General features: G+C 53.1%; 1 protein-coding gene across 1 annotated transcript; it reads left to right on the top strand.

The window, feature by feature from the left end:
• Positions 1-130: 130 nt before the first annotated feature.
• LOC105064009 (PNKD metallo-beta-lactamase domain containing) lies at positions 131-19,737 on the top strand. Its single transcript, XM_074364291.1, has 9 exons — positions 131-414; positions 13,350-13,465; positions 13,603-13,715; positions 14,385-14,443; positions 15,102-15,194; positions 15,578-15,741; positions 16,428-16,514; positions 17,504-17,619; positions 17,835-19,737. The coding sequence occupies exons 1-9, from the start codon at positions 254-256 to the stop codon at positions 18,006-18,008; spliced, it is 1,083 nt and encodes a 360-aa protein (XP_074220392.1). The 5' UTR covers positions 131-253; the 3' UTR covers positions 18,009-19,737.
• Positions 19,738-20,277: the final 540 nt, after the last annotated feature.

Below are 20,277 nucleotides of genomic sequence, written 5' to 3' on the forward strand. Positions count from 1 at the left end.
AGCCGGGGGCGGGGCCAGGCCGCCTCCTGCCCTGTGGCACTAGGGGCGTGCGCCCGGCCGAGGGTGGCAAGTGGGCGGGTTCCACCGCGAGTCAATGACGGGGCGGGGCCAAAACGCCCCCAGTCCTTCAGCGGGCCGGCGCAGGGGGCGGGGCCCCAACCCTGCAGGTTCCCCGTGTGGGGGCCTCGGCTGAGCCGTCGCCTAGCAACGCCCCGCCCCGCCCCCTGGCCCGCTGCGGGCGCCTGCCCCCAGCATGGCCTGGCAAGGCTGGCCTGCGCCGTGGCTGTGGGTCGCCAGCTGCGGGCTGCTGCTCCTCGTCCTGGTACTGCTCGCGAGCCCCCGCAGCTGCCGAGCGCGGCGGACCCTCCGCGGCCTGTTCATGGCGCGTAGCAAGCGGCTGCTCTTCCGAATCGGGTTTGTGCCGGGCTCTGGCGGGATGCAGGGCTCGGGAAGGCAGACGCGCTGGGAAAGGGGACTGAGGAGGGGTGCCGGAGAAGGGCTTAGGGGTTCTGACGGGGTTAGGGCTGGGGGATCTGGGGCCAGAAAAGAGCAATCAGGGAGGCAGGCTGAAGAAGCCACTTACTTGGGGGGATTGAGGAAAAGAAGAAGTTGGGGGTGGAAAATTGGATTAGGCTGGAGAAAGATTTGGAGGGGCAGGCCAGAGTAGCCAGAGAAAGGGGGCGTTGAGAGGACATCTGGAGAAAAGAGCCAAATGAGGGGCTGGAGGCAAGGGAGCTGGGAAAAAAGAGCAGGTGCAAGAACACCGGATCTCCCCCCCACCCCAAGTTCCTCCAGTAGGCAGGTGCGGGAAAGCAGGAATGCCTCAGACCATTTAGTGTCACTTGAAACCGCCAGCTCCTTCCATGTGTCCCTGTGCCTCTCCCCATCAATCAGCTCCCCACCACTCAATGTAAGCTTTTCCTTCCCAAGCGAGAGAGTCTCAACTCTGTGGGTCCGTTTGTCCCTTTCCTTCCTTCTCCCTAACCTGGCCTGTGTCAGAAGCCCCAGGCTGTGAAATCCGATCCTAATCACTCCACCTGACTTGCCGATGGTTCTCTGACCTCCAATGACTTTTTCCTTTCTGACCCCCAACCCCATCCCAGTTCTCACTCTTCCCTTCCCCCCGGCTCCTACTCCTTCCTGGGCCAGGCAAGGGTGGTTAAGAAGTTCTGTTCTGCCGCAGAGACACTAAGAAGGCAAGAAGGAGCCACAAGAGGAAGGCTTTCTAGGGCCCCTAATCCCTTCCTGCTACCAACAGGGCCAGGGTGCAAGACCTCAAGCCCCAGTTTAAGGACAGTGATGTTGGGTATGAGAACTGTGGAAGCCCTGGCCACAGGCCAGTTTCGGGGAGGACCTAAGCCGGGAATTTCCTGAGTTTCAGAGACATTGTACAATTCATCCCTTCTCTCCAGACCATCCCAGATATCCCAGAAGCTTCAGCCCTAGGATTCTACTTACACTCAGTCTAAGAAATAGAGATATAAGGGCCCAGTGGGAGAAAAACAGGAAAAACATGAGTGAGGGGAGGAGGGAGAGTCCTCTGTGTGTGCCTTTTGGGGCATTCACATCTCTAATAGCCCAAACATTGGTCACGTTCCCGATAATCCTTCAGCTAAGTCACCATTGCTCTGTAAATAGCATTGAAATAATGAGATTTACAAATATTTAAATATCTTCATATTGGGGATTTAAAAAACATTTCTTTTCACAAAGTTCCTGGGAATTGTATAGCTCTATTTGGGAGGGATTTTAAAATCTACTAGCTTTCAAAACTGGTAATGTTGAAGTCATACAGATGGCCTGAGGAAGTGAAAAACAGAAGTTTCCACAAGGAACTGAGATCAGAAGTCCTGAGATCAGAATTCCCAAGATTGCCACCCCAGAACCCTTGAGTGTTCTCAGAACTTGGCATCTGAGAGTTTCTAAATCCCCAAACTTGGAATTCTCAGAGAGCTTCTTTGGAATTCAGTTTTCCTGTGTCTGAATTTCAAGTTTGCATTTGAATCAACTCCCCAAATTTGCAGAGCAGAAGGGCGTGCCAGGAATCAGAATCCCAGATCCGGCCCCTCCAGAGTCTGGGAAACAATCAGTCCAGTCCCTTGGGGGAGAGGCCACTGGCTGCTGGGAGGGACAGGGAGTGTTAGCAGGAAACCGGCTCAGGGAAATGGGCAGGTGTTGATGCCGTGAGGGTGCCTCCAGGAAGGATGGAGCGGGAGGGGGGTGGGAGGGGACAGGACATGATGGGGAGGGGCAGCGTGCAGGGGCACACTCCACCCTAAACATGTGGCCAAGAGGACCACAAATAGAGGGTCCTATTGGGACTGAAAAGTGGACGGTGGCAGTAGGAAGCAATGGCGGGGAGAGAGTGGTTGTTGACGTTATCACTAATAATAATAATCACCGCTGTTGACAATGTTATTAAGGGCTTTCCTCAAACATAAGCACCATCGTCTTGGGAGGGGGATAACTGGGTACAATGGAGGGTTGATCTGGGCTAATCTGAGGTAGACTCATGCATTTGGGACTCTGCAGGGCCTAGGAGGCAGTGCAAGCAGTAGTTAAGCACATAGCATGCAGGGTCAGACCGATCCACTTTTGAATCCCAGCTTTGTGGCTTAGTAGCCATGTGACCTCAGACAAATAACTCAGCCTCTCTGTGCCTCAGTTGTTTACATCCATAAAATGGGAATGCCAACTGTGCCTACCTCACAGGGCTACTGTAAGGATCAAATGAAATTGTGCACATAATTACACAGGGCCCGGCGTGTAGTAAGTGCTCAGGAAATGTTAGCAATTTCTCATTCTGTAGCATGGGGGATGGGTGAGAGGTAGAGTACATGGCGCCGGGCCATGGCTCTTTCTGGAGCTTCCTTACATGCTTCTGTCTTCCAAGCCTATCCTGCCCACCACCCAGCAGGAAATCCCACATCCCTTCATTCATTCAGGGAACCCCTGACTGCCCTGGGTCAGGATTGTGGGATCACTGATACGAGCATAAAATGGTTGCTGTTCTCAAGGAGTTGGGGAGAGGAGCGTGTGAGCAGAGCCCTAACTGGAAGGAGGCAGGGCATGACAGTTTCCCCGGGAGTGACAGAGTATGCCCGAGGATGCTGGGATCAGGAGTGTGTGCTCCCCAACGTGTGCCCTCTGCTTTGTGCCCCACTTCCCCTTTGCCTTCTCAGTGGTAGTTGAGGAGAGTTGAGTAGATAACGAGCCCTGAGCAGAGCCCCTGTCTGCAGAGTAGGGGTGAATGGGGAACCAGGCTGGGCAGGTGCTTGCGTGCATGCAGGGCTGGGCATGTCTTGCAGAGCTGAGAAAGTGGATGGTGGCAGCCTCTGAGGATGGACAGTCCTAGCTGACAAAGCCCTTCCACCCTCCATGACCAAGCGCCCTCTTCATTCCTTGACATAGAGGATCTTGCTTGAACCTCCTGCCCCAAGTAAAACCAGCTATCCCGGGACAAACCTTGCTTGCTCCACTTCTGCAAGTGGAAACTCCTTCTCTAGGGTCAGTTATGCCCACTGGCTTGATTTCAATGGATGTAAGGTTCCTGAGCTGAAAGCCCTTGAGTAAGTAACTCGCTGGCCCAAATGAAGGTCGTGTAGAGGCAGTGGGCTGGGCCACCACGGGACCTTGGAGAGCTGCAGCGCCAGCATCCACAGTGGCCCCTCTGCTCTCCCCCGACCCAGCTTCCCCTCTGCTGCTGAGTTCATTTCCAAAGCATGACTCCAAACAGGTGCCCCCTTCCCCAGGCCACTTTGCCTACGGAATAGAGTCCCCACTCTTCACCAGCCCTTTGAAGGCTTCCCACACCCCCTCCAGACTGTCCAGCCCCATCTTCCCCAGGCCGTGTGTCATCTTTCTGTAATTCCTGTCTAGGGCCTGCGAGACCTTTCTTCCTCCCTGCATCCCTACTTGTCAAATGTGGTTGCATTGTCAGAGCTGATCTTCAAAATATATCCAAAATCTGAATACTTATCCCCACCTCTGCTGCTACAATGTTGGGCCAACCCATGGTCACCTCTCACCTGACCTCCTCAATTGACAGCTTCCGTCAGCCCTTTGTACCCTCAAAGCATTCTCAGCACAGCAACCAGGATGAACCTGTTAAGATTCAAGTCAGAAATGGGTCACTTCTCTGTTTAGATCCCTTCAAATTGCTCAAAGGCCCAGAGTGACCTGCCCATCCCCTACCTCACCTTGTATGCCCTTCACCTTTCTCCTTCTGGCTTCAACCTCAAACACTCTGAGACAGTCTCACCTCCAAGCCCTTCTGTTGCTGTTCTCTCTCACTAGAACCTTCTTCCCCTAGATAGTCTCATGGCTGTGCCTTGGTTCCTTCAGGACTCTGCTCAAATTTCACCTTGTTTAGAGAGGCCTGCCCTGACCACCCTGTGTAAAAATAGCGGTGCCCTCACCCCTGTACTCTCTTACTCCACCCTGCTGTATTCTTTTCCATGGTACATGTCATCGTTTCTCTCCGCAACCAGAATATAAGCCACATGAGGGAAGAAACATTTTACTACTGTATCCCAGCTTCCAGAACAGTGCCTGGCACAGAGTTGGCCCTTATTAAAGTGTTTTTGAATGAATGGAAAGCTTGGCCCAGGTGCCACCTCCTCCACGATGCCTGCCCAGCTTCCCCAGCCAGAATTCATCTTTGCCTCCAAAGTGACCCCTGGCACTGTTTCCCCTCCTAAAGCTTTCATTGCATATTCTTCCTCATTCTTGCATTAAGTGTTCACAGGTGTGATTCCCTCACTGGACTGCCACAGGCCTAGCCCAGGGAACAGGACTAAATCAAGAGGGCCTGGGACTGGGGTGATGGAGAGTGGCAGGGGAAGGCGAAAGAAATAGCTTAAAACTAAAACCAAAGGAAACCCGGGGGCCTCAACTGAGCAGGTGGCCTGGGATTTGAGGCAAGGAGACAAAAATAATCCAGGCCTCCCGCTCAGCACTGAGAAATGGAGGAGAGGCCGCCAGCAGTGACTGTGCCTCTGATCCCGAGAGCCCTCAGCAGCAACTCCTCCTCCCTCTGGGAAAGATGGGTGACATCTGGAGGGGGCTGCGAAGTCTGCAGAGGACTGTGGTCTCCCAGTCAGGCCTGTGCTTTGACCTGTACAGGCACGGTCCCACAACTGGGCTTGGGGAAGTTGTCCCTGCTACCCTGCAGACCTGCTGGCAGCTTCAGGAAACTCTCACCCTCTAGGGCCTTTTAGCTGTCTCATATTCTTCACTTTCTTCAGGTTTGAGAAAGTGTGAAACATTGAACAGCTCAATTTGTTCCTGAGGGGCCTCAGAGCAGGCTCCACTCCAGCAGGACTCTGTGTCCTGGTGACCATCCAGGTCCCTCGGCCCTCAGACAGGCATTTCCGGTTTGGTTTCATAAAGATTGCCTGTCGCTGCTCAGATGCAAAGCCTAGGCATGCTGGGTCCTGGGGGGCATGACAGGAGAAGCCCAAAGCACCCAGTGCCAGAGGCCTCCCAGCCTGGGCTGGCCTGTGATCCCAGTAGAGTCCAGGGCCAGATCCCAGCTGGGACAGACAACCCTCCAGCCTGTCTCAGGGCTGCCTGGATGACGAGACTGCCTGAGGGAGGAGGGGGAGAAGAGTTCATTGTGTGTTCTCTGCTGCAGGTCAAAAGGAAGGGGTGGGGGAGAGGCTGTGTCTCACTGTCCCCAGCTGTCCCATATGGCCTCCCATGGGGCTGGAGGTTCAGACTCAGATACCAGAGAAGCCACACTCTGGTTCAGTGAGGCGAGGAGTAAAAGGTATGCCCATGACCCCTCACTGGGATGGCTGGTGCTGTGTCTTGCAGCCCTGACCCTATAGGGAGGGTCCCTCAGGCACCTTCAAGGCCGCCCCCAGGCCTGCTGCCGACTTCAGCCCTGCCCTGCACAGTGTTTTTTCTGTCTCCCATCTGGGTCCCAGAGGACCAATTAGGAAACTTTCTTTTCTTTTTGGTGAGGTGACAGTGGGTGGTTCTGGGCCACAGAACTGCTGAATCAGAATTCAGGAGGGGGGCAGCATAGCAAAAGAGGAAAAAGTCAGAATCTTTGTTTTGTCAGCACCCGCAGATCATTCTGATGCATTCTGGTACATTCTGACCCAGCCTGGAGAGCCTATGGCAGAGAGTTGAATCCCACATCAGGCCCTGCGGGGGTTGCTGGAGGGAGGGTGGTCAATGTCATCTTGTAAGTCATGTGAACTTTCTGGGCTCAGGTGCGCTTTCAGAGAGGAGGAGTGCTCAGATAAGAGATAGAAGACCGAGTTCTTCCCTGGGCCTCATTCACTTTTGCATTTTCCCATCTTTTCCCCTAAATTCTCTTCTCCATCTGGCTCACGATGCTCCCTGTGGAACCATCCACCCAGTCTAAGTCCAGGATGGAGAATTGCAGAGCTCAGATTCAAAGGGGTCTTCAGGACTCTCCGGTTCTCCTGAGAGCCACGGGCGTCTCTGACCCTCTGCAGTCCTTGGCAAAATGCTGCCTACGTAACGAGTTGGTCCAGGGAGAGAATTCACACCATTCACCAGATTCTCAAAGGGGTCTGTGTCTCAGAGACTAAAACTAGTGCTCCAGGAGGTTCCAGAGGCCAGGCCCTGGGCTTCGTGTCTGGGACTCTGTAACCACTCTGACAGATCAGCTTTCCCAGCAAAGGGCCTCAAAGAGTTGGGTCTGGCCCCAAATAGTCCAGGCTCATTCATCTCCTCCTATCCTCTCTTGGGACTTGGGGAAGATTTTAGCGGTTAAGAGGGTGGACTCTGGGGTCAGCGGGGTGAATCTCTGCCCCACCACTCACTGCTCTGTGATTCTGAGCAAATAAATCCCTTCCCACTCTTTGGGCTTCATTGTCCTTGTCTGTAAAATGGAGAAAATAATAGTCCCTGCCTCAGGGTTGCTTGGAAGATGACAGGAAATAATTGATGGGAGGCACTTCTTAGCTCACAGGTGGAGTCTAGGAAAGCTGTGGAAAAGGTCAATATTATTAAAGTTGAAGCCAATGGGCTCCAGAGAGACACTCTGATCTGTACAGGCAGAGCCAGGACTGTGACTCCCTATCCAGCCCAGACCCGAGGGCCAGGGAAGTTGGGATTTTGTGCCCCAGTGACACAGCCCCACCCATGCCCTTGGGTCTAGGTGACCTGCTTAACAGAGGTCTGTGGGTAGAGCCCGGAGAGGGGAGGGACTTTGAAGCAGGTGGGTGAAGTGGGGCGTGAGGGGGGAGGGGGAGGAAGAGCAGGGGCCAAGGAGGCAGTAACCCGGGCACTGGACGCCCCCGCTGGGCTTCACAGGGTCTGCCAACCTGGCACGGGGCCAGCGGCATGGGGCCTCGGAGTTGGCAGTCTGCTTTCTGTGCCCAGTTGCTTCAATACCCGCATGCCTGGCCCTACACTGGCCTTTCCTGGTCACTTAGCCAGCATTTTGTGAGTACCAGTTCTATGCTGGGGGCAGCCACAGGGGTGCAGAGGAGCCGTAAGGAGCAGGCTGGTGACCACCTCCCTGCTGCATGGTGCTGATTAGGGCACCAGGTAGAAGCTGATAAGGTCCAGCCCTGAGGCTCTTAGCTCCTCCCCGAGGCTCGGGGAGAGGCTGACTGCTCCAGATGGAGCAAAGGAAGGCAGCTTTCTGCTAGGATAATCAGGAGCCGGATTTGAGCCCAGCCCTGAAGGACGCTTAGAATTCCAGTAAGTAGAAAGGCCTAGAGGGTATTCCAGGCTGAGACCTGTGGGAGCCAGAAAGGACTGCCGGTCTGAAATTTTAGTGAGTTATTTCAAGCATTCAAAAGAAGACAGATAATAGAGCAATTCCCCTACCTCCCAGCTTAAGAAAGAAAATATTATAGACCCTCTGAAGCCTGGTGCCCACTCCCCAGCTCACCTCCTCTTTGCCCCTGAGTTAACCCTGCTAACATGCACGTTAGCAGACTGTCCCCTCAGCGGCCTTTATTCTTTTACTACGTACATCTGTATCCCTAAACAATACAAATGATGGTTTTGCAGGCCTTGGCATTTTACATAAATATTGTCAGGTTGTCTGGCTTCTCTGTTAGCTCAACCTTATGTGTTTGAGTTTTGTGCAGGCTGAGAGCTAATGTGCTGGATCATTCACTTTCCTGGCTGTGTAGTTTCCCATGGTCTGAATATATCACTGTGTATTTATCCATGAACTATTGACAGACATTTAGGGGTCTCTGCTTGTTTGCTCTCTGAACACAGGGTTTTCACTGGGCAATATAGGGGAAAGGGGCAGAGATTTACCTGCTCCCAGTTCACAGAGGGCCTGATGAGGGGCTGGACACTCGCCTGTCAGCAGCAGGGGGCCACTGAAGGCTTTTGAGTAGAAGCAGATCACAGTCAAAGGTGGGGCTTTAGGAACTTAAATGTTTGCTGATGGTTTGCAGTTTGGTTCAGAAGCAGAGAGCTGGATAAAGGAAGCTTTGGTCAGGGCCCAGCTAAGAGCTTCTAGGGCTTGTTCCCAGGGGTGAGTCCATGTGGTGGGGGTGGAAAGAGAAATTGAAAGGAATCCTGTTTGGGTCACGTATGCTGGGGAAGGGGTTAATTGGGTGCTCAAGTTGTGTAACTAGGAGGCTGACAGGGCCTTTCCCAGAAAGAGAGGCTGTAGGAGGAAGAGCTGACAAGCACGGTCATGGACTCTGGTGACTGTGATACAGCCAACCAGCAGATGGAGGAGGAGCCGGAGCTCAGGGACTTGAGAGAGTCATGAAGAAGTCATTATCAGGGAAGGACTGGGCCCAGGAAGAGTGGCCAGGCATCCCTAGTCCTCAGGCCCCTCCCCCTGCTCTGCACAGTGATCCAGACCTCAGGCCCACCAGGGCCACCCTGTCCTGCCCCCGCCTCCAAGCCTGGCACGGATCTCAGGTCTGGCAGCCACCCCCACCTTTCTCCATCTCCAACACCTGCTCTGGTACAGGCCCTTGTCATCTCCACCACCTAGTGACTTGGTTCTCCTGCCACCTCCCACTCTGCTCCCTTTCACTGTACCCTCTGCACAGCAGCTGAGCAAGCTCTTAGAAAGGGAACTCGGAGCATATGCTTCCCCACTTGAAAACACACCAGCAGTTTCCCACTCCCTGTCCGTGGCCTGGCCTCTGCCCACCTCACTGACTCCTTCTCTGGCAGTTCCCGCCCCTTCTGTCCCTGCCTAGAGACTTCGAAGCCTCCAGGCAACTCCTAGAACACGCCCTACTCGTGCCTGCCCTGGGGTGTTGGTGCTGCACCGCTCCACCTACCCCTGGACAGTCTACGCTACTGGCTCCCTCTTCTGTCTTTTCCCAGCTCAAGTGTCCCCATCAGAGAAGGGGACTTCCCCGACCACCGTCTACAGTAAGACATATTCCCTTCAGATGGCAGTGAACTGCTCGCCAGTTGGTTGTTTTTTTTCCAGTTTAGTGTCTGTTGGCTGTTCTTCTCACTACGTTGGCAGGGAGCCATCTGCCTTGTTCTCCTCCATCTGCACCCTGTCCAGCAATGTACTGTAAATATTTGCTAAATATAGCCAGTGAAAGAGCAGGGCTTCTTTGCGCACAGTCCCTGCCCTCGTGCATCTTGACCTTCACTGGGGGACAAAGCCCTTATGATAAGCATCCAGTAAGGGAAGATGGGGAACATTGACTGGTCCCTCCCAGATGCGGACAGCCATGTGGTAGCAGCTGTAAGGGGTGCCTGGCTGAATTTGGGAAGGAAACAGCAGTTGCTAAACACCTTCCACCCACCAGGCCCTTGGAGAATGTTAACATTTGTCATCTGGTTTTAAGTCACTTAATCTTCACACAGTCCTGCAAGGTAAGTCATGGTACCACCATTTTCTAGATGAGGACCCTGATCTGTGAGACCATTGACTTGCCCAGAGTCTCAGAGCAAGAATGGGCCAGGCCATGACTAGAACCCAGAGGTTTCTGTTGCCAGAGCCCCTGTACTTTCCATAAGCCTGAGGAGGAAAAAATGAATTTGGGAATAGGACTCTGGGCATGGATGTGAGGTGGTGCCAGGGTACAGAGGAAAGGGTGATTTTATTTTTTTATTTATTATTTTAAACCTTTCATTTTGAAATCATTTCAGACTTGCAAAATTTATACAAAGAATTCCCACATACCCCTCACCCAGCTCCGCCAAATGTTAACATCTTTCATAACCACAGTACAGTGATCAAAACCAAGAAATTAACTTCCATACAAACTGTTAACTACTCTCTAGACTTCACTGAAATTTCATTGTCCCCTCACATTCTTTTTCTGGTCTAAAGTCCAATCCAGGATATTTAGGTGATTCCATCCAATCCCCTTTGGTTGTGCATCTGTGTTGTGGCTAACCTCTGTCTTTTGGACAGCACAGCAGGGAGAAGGAGAGAATTAGCAACCCCCAAGAGCTCCCGCCCTCCCTCTGGGGGATTTTGCCCGTTCTTGGTGAGCCTCCCCGAGACTCTCACACGGCCTGCTCCCTTACTTCTTGGAAATGTCACCTCCTCAAAGAGGCCTTCTGTGACTACCAGACAGAATAGCAGCTCCTGTCCTCATTCTCCTTTTGTCCTGTTTATTTTGTCATCTTCACTTGACAATATGGTTATTATTCTGTCTGTCCCACTAGAATATAAGCTGCAAGAGGGCGAGGACTCTGCCTTGTTCATTGTGTGCCCACCGTGGGCTGACAGCAAGGCCTCACTAAATATTGTGGAATGAGTGAAAGTATGAAGTGGCTGAAATGGATTTAAAAATAAAACAAAGAGGGCTTACGAAAAACAGGCATAAAGACAAATAAAGGATGGCAAAACCCCTGCACGGTGTGTCCAAATTCCCCACTGATACAAGTGCATGGGAGCACAGAGCCAGGACAGCAATGGTTCACCTTTGTGAATTGTCTCTAGAATTGTTTCTAGAAACCTGTAAGATTTGAATTGTTTCTAGAAACCTGTAAGGTTTTGATCAAATTGCAGACAAATCGGCTAGCTCTTCCCGAAGGAGCCTGAGAGATGCCCCCTCCCCAACATAGACATGGTAAACCCCTGTAGGAGTTTAGGGTCTTTCAACCACATCCTCACCATGACTTTTTGGTCTTAGGCTTAATCAGCCAGAATTCCACCCCCTTTTCTGACTGCCTTGCTGTGTAACCCTAAGCATTGACTGACCCTAGCCCCTCCCCAGCCTTGGTTGCCCTCCCAAGAGCCCAGGGCCTGAGACAGCTCCTGCTCATACTTCCCAGGGCCCAGTGTAAAATGGAATTTGGAGCCTCCCAGAAGCTGAGTTAATTGACCTGAAAAACCCTTATCAAAATGTCAAAATGTACTTTGGTACTGAGTCCTTCACTGCTTCCATCACTTAAAAGTTCAAAGTTGAAAAATCTTTATAGAAAGATTATATGTATGTATATACACACAAAATATTTGCTAATCACTTTGGATTTCTTTTCCTGATTTGGAGAAAACTTTGATTACTAAATACTTAGGGACTATTATTAAAATCATATTCATAGAAATAAATTATTCCTGTTCTGAAAAAAAAAGCAAGAAAGAGGTGCCATGATCTCTCTCTTGACTTGCAGTGATGTTTTTAATTTGCTACTTAATGTCATTCTGAGTAGAGAAAGATTAAAAATCTCAATGATTAGCATGAATTATGCCATTCATTAGATACCCTGCCATGGCAGTTTTTAATGCAAATATAAATACATTTAACTCATATGTGGAATCCCTGAAACTACGTAACACATTTCTTAGCTTGTATCCAGGAATGGGTCGTGTTCTCATCAGAACAGTGGAAGTGTGGTGGCACAGAACTAGCTCAGCTGTTTTCATTTCACTTCTTTTATTATTATTATTATTATTATTATTATTATTATTATTATTATTATTATTATTATTATTATTTTATTATTATTTTATTATTATTATTATTAATTTGGGGGGAGGTAATTAGTTTTATTTATTGATGGAGTTTTAGGGGAGGTACGGGGGGTTGAACCCAGGACCTTGTGCATGCTGAGCACCACTTGAGCTACCACTTGAGCTACATCCAGCCCGCTTCATTTCACTTCTTGATACACACACATTCTGCCAGCGCTCCCTGCCTTCAGCTCTCAGATGAGCAAGGAAGGGCTGGAAGGAAAAGGACATGTTGGTTGCCCCTTTCCCTTTCCTTTTGTAGCAGCACTCGCAGCCTCAGTAGTGGGACCCGACAGGGAAGTAACATGATAAGAAACGACACCATAGGGTTTCCTCGGTCATTTTTGTTTCTTAGAACATCATTGCCTTCTTGATGCATTTGAAGTAAATTTTGGTTCGAACCAAAAGCGTGGCCTCTCAGGCTAGCCAGTACCCACCATCCCCCGTTACTCATCTATACTCACCCTGAGTCTTGAATTTCCACCCATGGTGGGTGCACCAGAATTCTGTGCTCGGGGGTGTTGCAAATGTGCTGTGTCAGGGAGAAGCAGCAAGGAAACAGGGTGGACACATGTTATCTCGAGTGCATGTCCTTTTGTCCCATCAGACTGCACTTATAAGACACAAGTTCAAAGAGAAAATCACTGAGAATTTCAAGATGGCCACAGCAGAGTATTATACCAAGTGGAGGGCCCTATGTGACGGCCGAGTTGAATCACTGTGAAGCCAGCCCTGCGTGCTGGCATCCTGTATTTGGTGGCCTGTCACTCGCAAGTCCCCTCCATTCCTTGTGCCTCCTTTTCACTGTGTAGCCTGAGATGGCCTGGAATGGTGGCAGTTGGAGGGAGGCAGTTGGTCAGCCTGTCCAGCCTCACCTCTGCCTGTTTCCTCCACCAAACAGCCAAATAGAACTTTCTATAGTCTCCCTGCTTCCTGGCCTTGGCCTGTTGTTTCCTCTACCCCAGTGATTCTCAGAATTGTGGTCCCTGGGCCAGTAGCTTCAGCACCAGCTGGAGCCTGTTAGAGATGCAAATTCCGGGGCCCCATATAGACCTGCTGAGCCTCAAACGTGGTGGTGGGGCCACTGAATCTGGTCTTCACCTAGCCCTGTGCAGGGTTGTGACGCACCACTGCTCTTCCTAAAATATTCTTCCCATCTCCTTTCAGCTTCCTAACTCCTATACTCCCTTCACCAAATAAACCCCTCACCCTCTGGGTCTCTTCTGTGAATTCCTTACTTCACATCTCCCCTGGTGAGCAGCGAGCTCAGAGTCTGTCTCATTGTCCTTCTTGTCCTGAGCACTAAGCAGGGCAAACAGTAGGCACAAGATAAGTGATGGTGAAGTTGCATCGACTCAGGGGGTGACCAAGGGAGTGGAGACGTGGGGCCTGGGCATCACGGAGGGTCCAGGGCTTGGGGAGTGGGGCTGAGCACAGACGTCCCACCCTGCAGGTACAGTCTGTACACCCGCACCTGGCTCGGGTACCTCTTCTACCGCCAGCAGCTGCGCAGGGCTCGGAATCGCTACCCCAAAGGCCACTCCAGAACCCAGCCCCGCCTCTTCAACGGTGAGCTCTGGACAACTTGAGCCAGCATCGCCCCAAGCTGTGCCCCTCCACCCTCCCTGCCTACTCCCCATCTCATACCCCCGACTGCTGGGCTCCCTGCCCCATCACCCTACCCACAGCCCATTTTTGTTCCCCAGGAGTGAAGGTGCTTCCCATCCCTGTCCTCTCTGACAACTACAGCTACCTCATCATCGACACCCAGGCCCGGCTGGCTGTGGCTGTGGACCCTTCAGACCCTCAGGCTGTACAGGTGAGGGGAGGACAGGGGCAGGGGTACCTGGGGTCACCTGGAGGACTGACAGCTTCTCCTTGTTGGAAAGAGGCTGACCCTGCCCTCTGCCAATGGCATGTTCCCTCTCCCAGTGCACTCACACACAGACAACATGTACACACAGAGACCCCCACAGACACAGCATCGGGGAGGGGTCAGTGCCCAGGGCTTGGCTGGAGGAAGCGGGGTGGGGGGGGCATGTGGAATCAGAGCCAGAGGGAAAGCAGTGCTGACCCGGGGCTCGTGGTCTAGGGAGCTTGCTTCTGTCTCACTCTCTGTAGCCTCCTTTCTGACCCTCGCTCTTCTCTCCCTGCCTCTGTCCGTCATGTCTGGGTCTCTCCATCATTCCCTCCATTCCCTCTGTGTGTGTGTCTGTGTGTGTGTGTGTGTGTCTGTGTGTGTGTGTGTGTGTCTGTGTGTCTGTGTCTGTGTCTGTGTCTACCCCACCACGAGGCCCCCTCTCACACGCGCCCATGCTGGGGCTCAGTGGTCCCCTCTCCCCAGCCCTCTCTTCCCCACCCCGCCTCATTCTCTAGCCTCCCTCTCAGCTCTCTCTGCTTTCCTCTCCTCTCCTCTCCGCCCAGCACCCACACCCCTGTCTCCCTCTGCCTCCTGCTCCTCAGTCTAACTGCCTCCTCTCTCCCCCAGGCTTCCATTGAAAAGGAAGGCGTTACCTTGGTTGCCATTCTCTGTACCCACAAGCACTGGTAAGAGCCTGAGTTGGAGGATCTGGGTGCAGACTTTCTTCCCTGGCTGGTACTTGCCCCGCCTGGGCTTGTCAGGACCGAGTCCCATGAGAACAGACTGGGCTGAGGGTCAGGAAGTCAGGATAGGTGGGCACCCACCATCCTCGTGAAGTCCCTGGGTCCCCAGCAGACAGGGAGGGGGAGGGGCAGTTCTCTCACCCTCCACTTATCAGGCTCCTAAAGCCCGGGAGGAGGGCATGGCGGCCATTTATCTGTCATCCTGTGGGCATGTGTGTGGGGCATGGGCAAACCTTGTGATCTCTTCAGAGAGGTTATAGTCCAATAGGTGAGACAGCCCTGCATGCAAGTGTACAGTGATGACAAACAATAACAACTGTGGCAGTGGTATGAGGTACAGGGGGCAGAGGTAACAGGTTGGGTGTGATCAGATTCACTTGGAGGAATTAGAGGCTGATGACCCTGGAGCTGAGAGCCCAGAATATCAGTTGGCATTATTTGTTGATGGGGTGAGGGGTGGCAAGTTGTGGGGACAATATTCTGGGCAGGAGAACAGCTTGAACAAAGGCCTAAGGAGGTGTAGACAGCCTGGTTCAGCCCAGAAGCCAGGAGGCCCAGTACAGTGGCCCCCCAAAGCCCATCTGTCTCTGCCATTCTACAGGGACCACAGTGGAGGGAACCGTGACCTCAGCCGGCGGCACCAGGACTGTCGAGTGTATGGGAGCCCTCAGGATGGCATCCCCTACCTCACCCAGTAAGTCCCTGACCCCGGGATGGGATGGCCCTACAGTGGGCCCTCTCCCTCACCCCATCCTTCAGTCACATGTTTCAAGGGTATCAGCAGTTGGATCTTTGCTGATGACCTTCCAGGCCCTTACAGAACAGATCATAGCCCATCTGAAGACAGGCACTGCCCCTCCCCTAACTGACCCAGCCATAGCCCTCAAAAGAGAGAGAAGGGAGGACTTGGCCCCAGGAATTCCCACCCTTGGCACTAGGGGTACCTTCTCCCTTCTCTCTCTGGTGGGGAAACTCCCCTCCTACATATTGACCATTCGTTTGGGCCTGGGCAGGGGCGGGGGAGGGAGGATCAGCATGGTACAAGCTCTAGTGCCATCTCTCCACTATTGCTCTCAGTCCCCTGTGTCATCAAGATGTGGTTAGCGTGGGACGGCTTCAGATCCAGGCTCTAGCCACCCCTGGCCACACACAAGGCCATCTGGTCTACCTGCTGGATGGGGAGCCCTATGAGGGTCCCTCCTGCCTCTTCTCAGGGGACCTGCTCTTCCTCTCTGGCTGTGGTGAGTCCTCCAAAAAGGGAAGAGGGAGGAGGGGGACAGGAGGGAAAGAGGCCAAGACAGGGGCCCAAGGACAGCCACAGTCCCATGCAGCGCATGAAGACTTTGATTTCAGCACACACGTTGCCTTGGCCAGTTACTCCCACTTATGTACCTTGATTTTTATTTATATCCTCATGACTTCCTGCAGGGGATGAACAGAGTGAAACAATGCCTGTAACTGAGTACAGACCTAGAGGGGTGTTTGTTTCCACTGAGTAGAGCCTGGCAAGACTAGTTACAAAAAGCTGAGAACCTCTGCATGAGAGGGTGCTCTGCAGGTGAGGGGATCACAGGTCCCAGGCTGCATGGAGTCCCAGAGGCAGCACAGGCAAAGAAAGAAGTGCTCCATGGAAAAGAGCAGGCCTACATCTACTGGGCTTGGGGCCATTAGAACTCAGCCTAAATGTTCAGCACCCCTTCTCCATCCACATGTCAATATGTGCAATGGAGGCCTTTAAGTGGGCTCATCAGGGGTGAACATTTGGGCTCAGCTCCCAGGGGGAGGGAAGGAGTAGCTGCCTGGGGTGGGCATGGCAGGGGCACCACTGAGGGCTGGTCCCCACCCGTGCAAGCTGGTCCCCACCCCATTCCATGTACCTTACCATGCTTGTTATCATATACCTTATACATACCCTCGACCCTACCAGGACGGACCTTTGAGGGCACCGCAGAGACCATGCTGAGCTCACTGGACACCGTGCTGGGGCTGGGGGACGACACTCTGCTGTGGCCTGGTGAGGTGCCCCTCCCTCTTCTCCCAGCCCCTCCTAACCCTGGAGGTTAGGCTGACCCAGCTCCTGGCCCAGAGGTGACACAGCTCCACCTCTGGTGGCTCCTGGGAGCCAACTCTAGCAGTGGGGATAGAGTTGCCTTCTTTTGGGGGTACTGGCTCTGTAACACCTCTGCTTCTTAAGCCAACTGCCCCTGCCAGCCAGCTCACAGCCTCTTGGGAGCCATTTAGGCCCCGGAGCATCCCTGGGAGGTGGCTGATTTTTCATAGCCAGAGTCTAGAACAGAAAATAGCCTTTGCTTGATGAGCAAAGAGAAGCTAGTAAATCCACTCTGCATGGATCATTGCCTGCATTCATATCCACAGAGCGTGCATCCATCATCCATCGTCTGTACACACATACATAGACTATCCATCCATCCTATGTACGTGCATGTGTATACTGCACAGGCACAGTTTCTAAAACATGTTCACTAATATCTCAGTTAATCCTTAGAACATATATTCATCCATTCATTCATTCAACAGATACTTTATTGAGCACCTAACATGTAGCAGGCTCTGTTCCAGGCACTGGGAACACATAATGTTCTAGTGGCGTTATTATTTTCTCTACTTGCCAAATGAGAAAATTTTGGCTGAGAGAGGTGACCTGACTGAGGTAGCACGGCTGGGCAGAGGCAGACTCAGGGCTAGAATGCAGGTCTCCTGGCTCCACATCTGGTAGTTTTCCCCTTGAACTGTGCTCGCTTCGGCAGCACATATACTAAAGTTTTCCCCTTGAACTGCTTCTGCCTCTTCACTCATGGCTGGCTTGTGCCCACATTTAGAGAAGCAACTCCACGTGGCTGGGGCTTTCCTGGTAGCCCTGCCCCTCCTTCCTGGTAGTTGGGTATCCATAGGCCCAGACTGGAGGGTGGTGGGGAGAACTTTTTCTAACCACACCACCAATCCCTCTCTGCCCTGTGTCTTGGCCCCCATGGCCTTCCCTAGGTCATGAGTACGCAGAGGAGAACCTGGGCTTTGCAGGCGTGGTGGAGCCTGAAAACCTGGCCCGGGAGAGGAAGATGCAGTGGGTGCAGAGGCAGCGGATGGAACGCAAGAGCACGGTGTGGGGCTGGGGGTCTAGGAGGGGCTGTGGGCATTCCCCAGCAGGACCCCTTCTCTGCTGAGCTGGGACCAATGGGCCCCAGAGGCCCCTCCCCAGAGCTCTTCCAGTGAAAACTCCTGGACCCTGGGATGGGGCAGGGGGTAGGGAGGCTTCCCTTGTTGGGTCTATTCTCCAGATTCTCCCCATGAAACCCAGGTGCTTCTCCTCCCGCAGTGCCCGTCCACCCTAGGGGAGGAGCGTGCCTATAACCCGTTCCTGAGGACCCACTGCCTGGTGCTGCAGGAGGCTCTGGGGCCAAGCCCAGGCCCCACAGGGGACGATGGCTGCTCCCGGGCCCAGCTCCTGGAGAAGCTCCGCCAGCTGAAGGACCTCCACAAAAGCAAGTGACCCCAGCCCAGCCCAGCCCGCCCCCCATGGTGGGGAGGCCACCCATCACCACACCACACCATCCCTCTCATTGCTGCCAGCACCACCTCCATCGGCCCATCAGTGGGCACCACCCCCCAGCACTGGTCGGGGCAGAGGAGGGATGAGGCGATGAGACCCTGAGGCCGAGAGGAAGGGGGCTGATCGAAGCCTTGGAGACTCTGTCAGGGGAGGCTGAGACATCAAGGGCAGAGCTAATTAGGAGGCTCCCCTCCTCACCTCCCTTTTCCCTGAGATGGCAGTGAGGTCGTGGAGACCTCACTCACTGTGGCCCCTGGAATCAGGCCGCAGGAGCCATGAATAGGTTGAATCCATCTTCCCCTTCCTCCCATCCAGAATGGGAAAGAAAGTCGCTCCCCCAAAGTCACCTGAGGTGTGATGCCTTGGAGAAACTGTCACTCAGAGGGGCACCTGGGCTCTAGTTTCCCAAGACACTGCCCCTCCTCCCCCAGCCTCCCTGCCCAGCCCCAACCTGTCCCCCATGAAGGCGTTTTTCAAACAGAGCCATTTCTAAGCAAGAAGAAAGGGCTGGAAGCCTGGCTGTGGACAATCTCTGCCTCGGTGACTCCCCTACAGCCTGGAAGGGACAGGGTCCTGGTTGCCAAGGAAACTTAACCTCAGGCTGAGGAGGCGCCAGGAGGCTGGGATTGCAGCCCCCAGTCTTGCAGGTCACACACTCGGCACAGCTGGCCTGGCCCCGCCCAGTGGCCTCTACCCCTGCCCTGGGCCAGCAGGGTTGTTCCTTCCCAGGGGACAGACAGCTATTGTCTGCCACGGCTGCCATGGTTTTCTCATTACGGTCCTTATTCTTAGGAACTTCTGCTTTATCCTCAACCCTTTCTGCTTTTAGTTAGTTAAGACATTCATCTGGCCCTCTGCAGTTTGCCAAGGACATTCCCATGTCATTTCTCGTTTGGCCCCTGGCCCCATCCTGGCGGGGGAAGGGGGTCTGCACAGCAGAGAGATGAAATCAAAAGCTGGACAGCTCTCAAGTCAGTGGCAGCTTCCAGGACCCTAGGCCTGGGCCCTTCCCCTCTGCTCAGCCCTCCTTCAACTCAGCCCTTCTGGCCTTGGGTCTACGTCCCTTTGGGGCCACAGTGAGGACCCTGATGGTCCTCGAGCAAGCATACCTTGGCTCAACCAGTAGCCTTCTCTTCCTGGGTCAAAGCCTTCCCTCAGACTCTGCTTACCTCTGGGGAGCCTCTGAGATGCCCCCTGCCCTCAGTTTCCCCTCATCATCCTGCTGCTGCCTCCCTCTCCAGCCACAGCCTTTGGTACCAACTCTAGCAATACCCCCAGGATAGTTCCCCGCCCCTCAAGACATGCAGTTTCATGCCTCTGTGCCTTCGCTCATGCTGTTTCTTCAGACTGGAATGCCTTTCCCCCCGCTCCTCCTGCCTTGTCTGCCTGGCAAACACCTATTCATCTCTCACAATCCCCTACAAAGGCCCTCTCCTCCAGGAAGACCACCCCCATACCCCTCCCCACCTCCAGGCTACCTCTGCTCTTTGTAAATGCTTCTCTTGTGGCACTTATCACACTGTAATTTACTTGTTTACACGTTTGTCTCCCCTTCTAGACTGTGAACCCTTCAGGGCATGGACTGTATCTTATGCATCGCTGTATTTCTGCGCCTAGCACGGTGCCTGGCACACAGTAGGCGCTCAATAAATGTTGAATGAAAGAATGATTTAACCAAAGCTTTGATCCCTCAGTGGGCTTGTCTTTATTGCTGGTTCGTTTTCCTGTCTGGGTTACAGTTCTTGCTTACTTGGAGTGACTGCACTTCCAGAGCCCTGGGCAGAAACAGCGCTATGGATAACAACACTTCCATGGCTCATGAGCATCTGTCCAGGGTTTACGATTTGCTTACCTCAGTGTTTTCCAAAGCTTGAGCTGCACAGGTGTACCACTGGCCACAGGGGAGATGGTTCTACATGGTCACAGCACTGCAGTGAGTACACTTCAAGGGCAAGGCCTTGGCGCTGGCCTCTCTTTAACGCCTAACGAACGAAGAGCCAGACTCCAGGTCGACGGTCTAACCGGGCAACTATCTTGAGTTTAAAACATCATTTTCGTTTCATTGTATTTATCTTTGGGGGTTAATATGTTTGACAAGTGACACCGGTTTTCAATTCATGAAGGTGACTAAAGGTACAGCCGTATCTCAGTTCACCGTGCCTCGCTGTTGTGCTTCACAGATTCTGTCTTTTACAGATTGAAGGTTTGT

This window comes from Camelus bactrianus, chromosome 5 (genome assembly GCF_048773025.1).
Source record: "Camelus bactrianus isolate YW-2024 breed Bactrian camel chromosome 5, ASM4877302v1, whole genome shotgun sequence".
Lineage (NCBI taxonomy): Eukaryota > Metazoa > Chordata > Mammalia > Artiodactyla > Camelidae > Camelus > Camelus bactrianus.

Bases quoted from the DNA above. Each gene is read 5' to 3' on its own strand.
- LOC105064009 (XM_074364291.1), top strand. From the start codon at position 254: ATGGCCTGGCAAGGCTGGCCTGCGCCGTGGCTGTGGGTCGCCAGCTGC. The intron at 13,466-13,602 runs GTGAGCTCTGGA...TTTGTTCCCCAG, and splicing joins CCAGCCCCGCCTCTTCAACG to GAGTGAAGGTGCTTCCCATC. The intron at 17,620-17,834 runs GTGTGGGGCTGG...CTCCTCCCGCAG, and splicing joins GGATGGAACGCAAGAGCACG to TGCCCGTCCACCCTAGGGGA.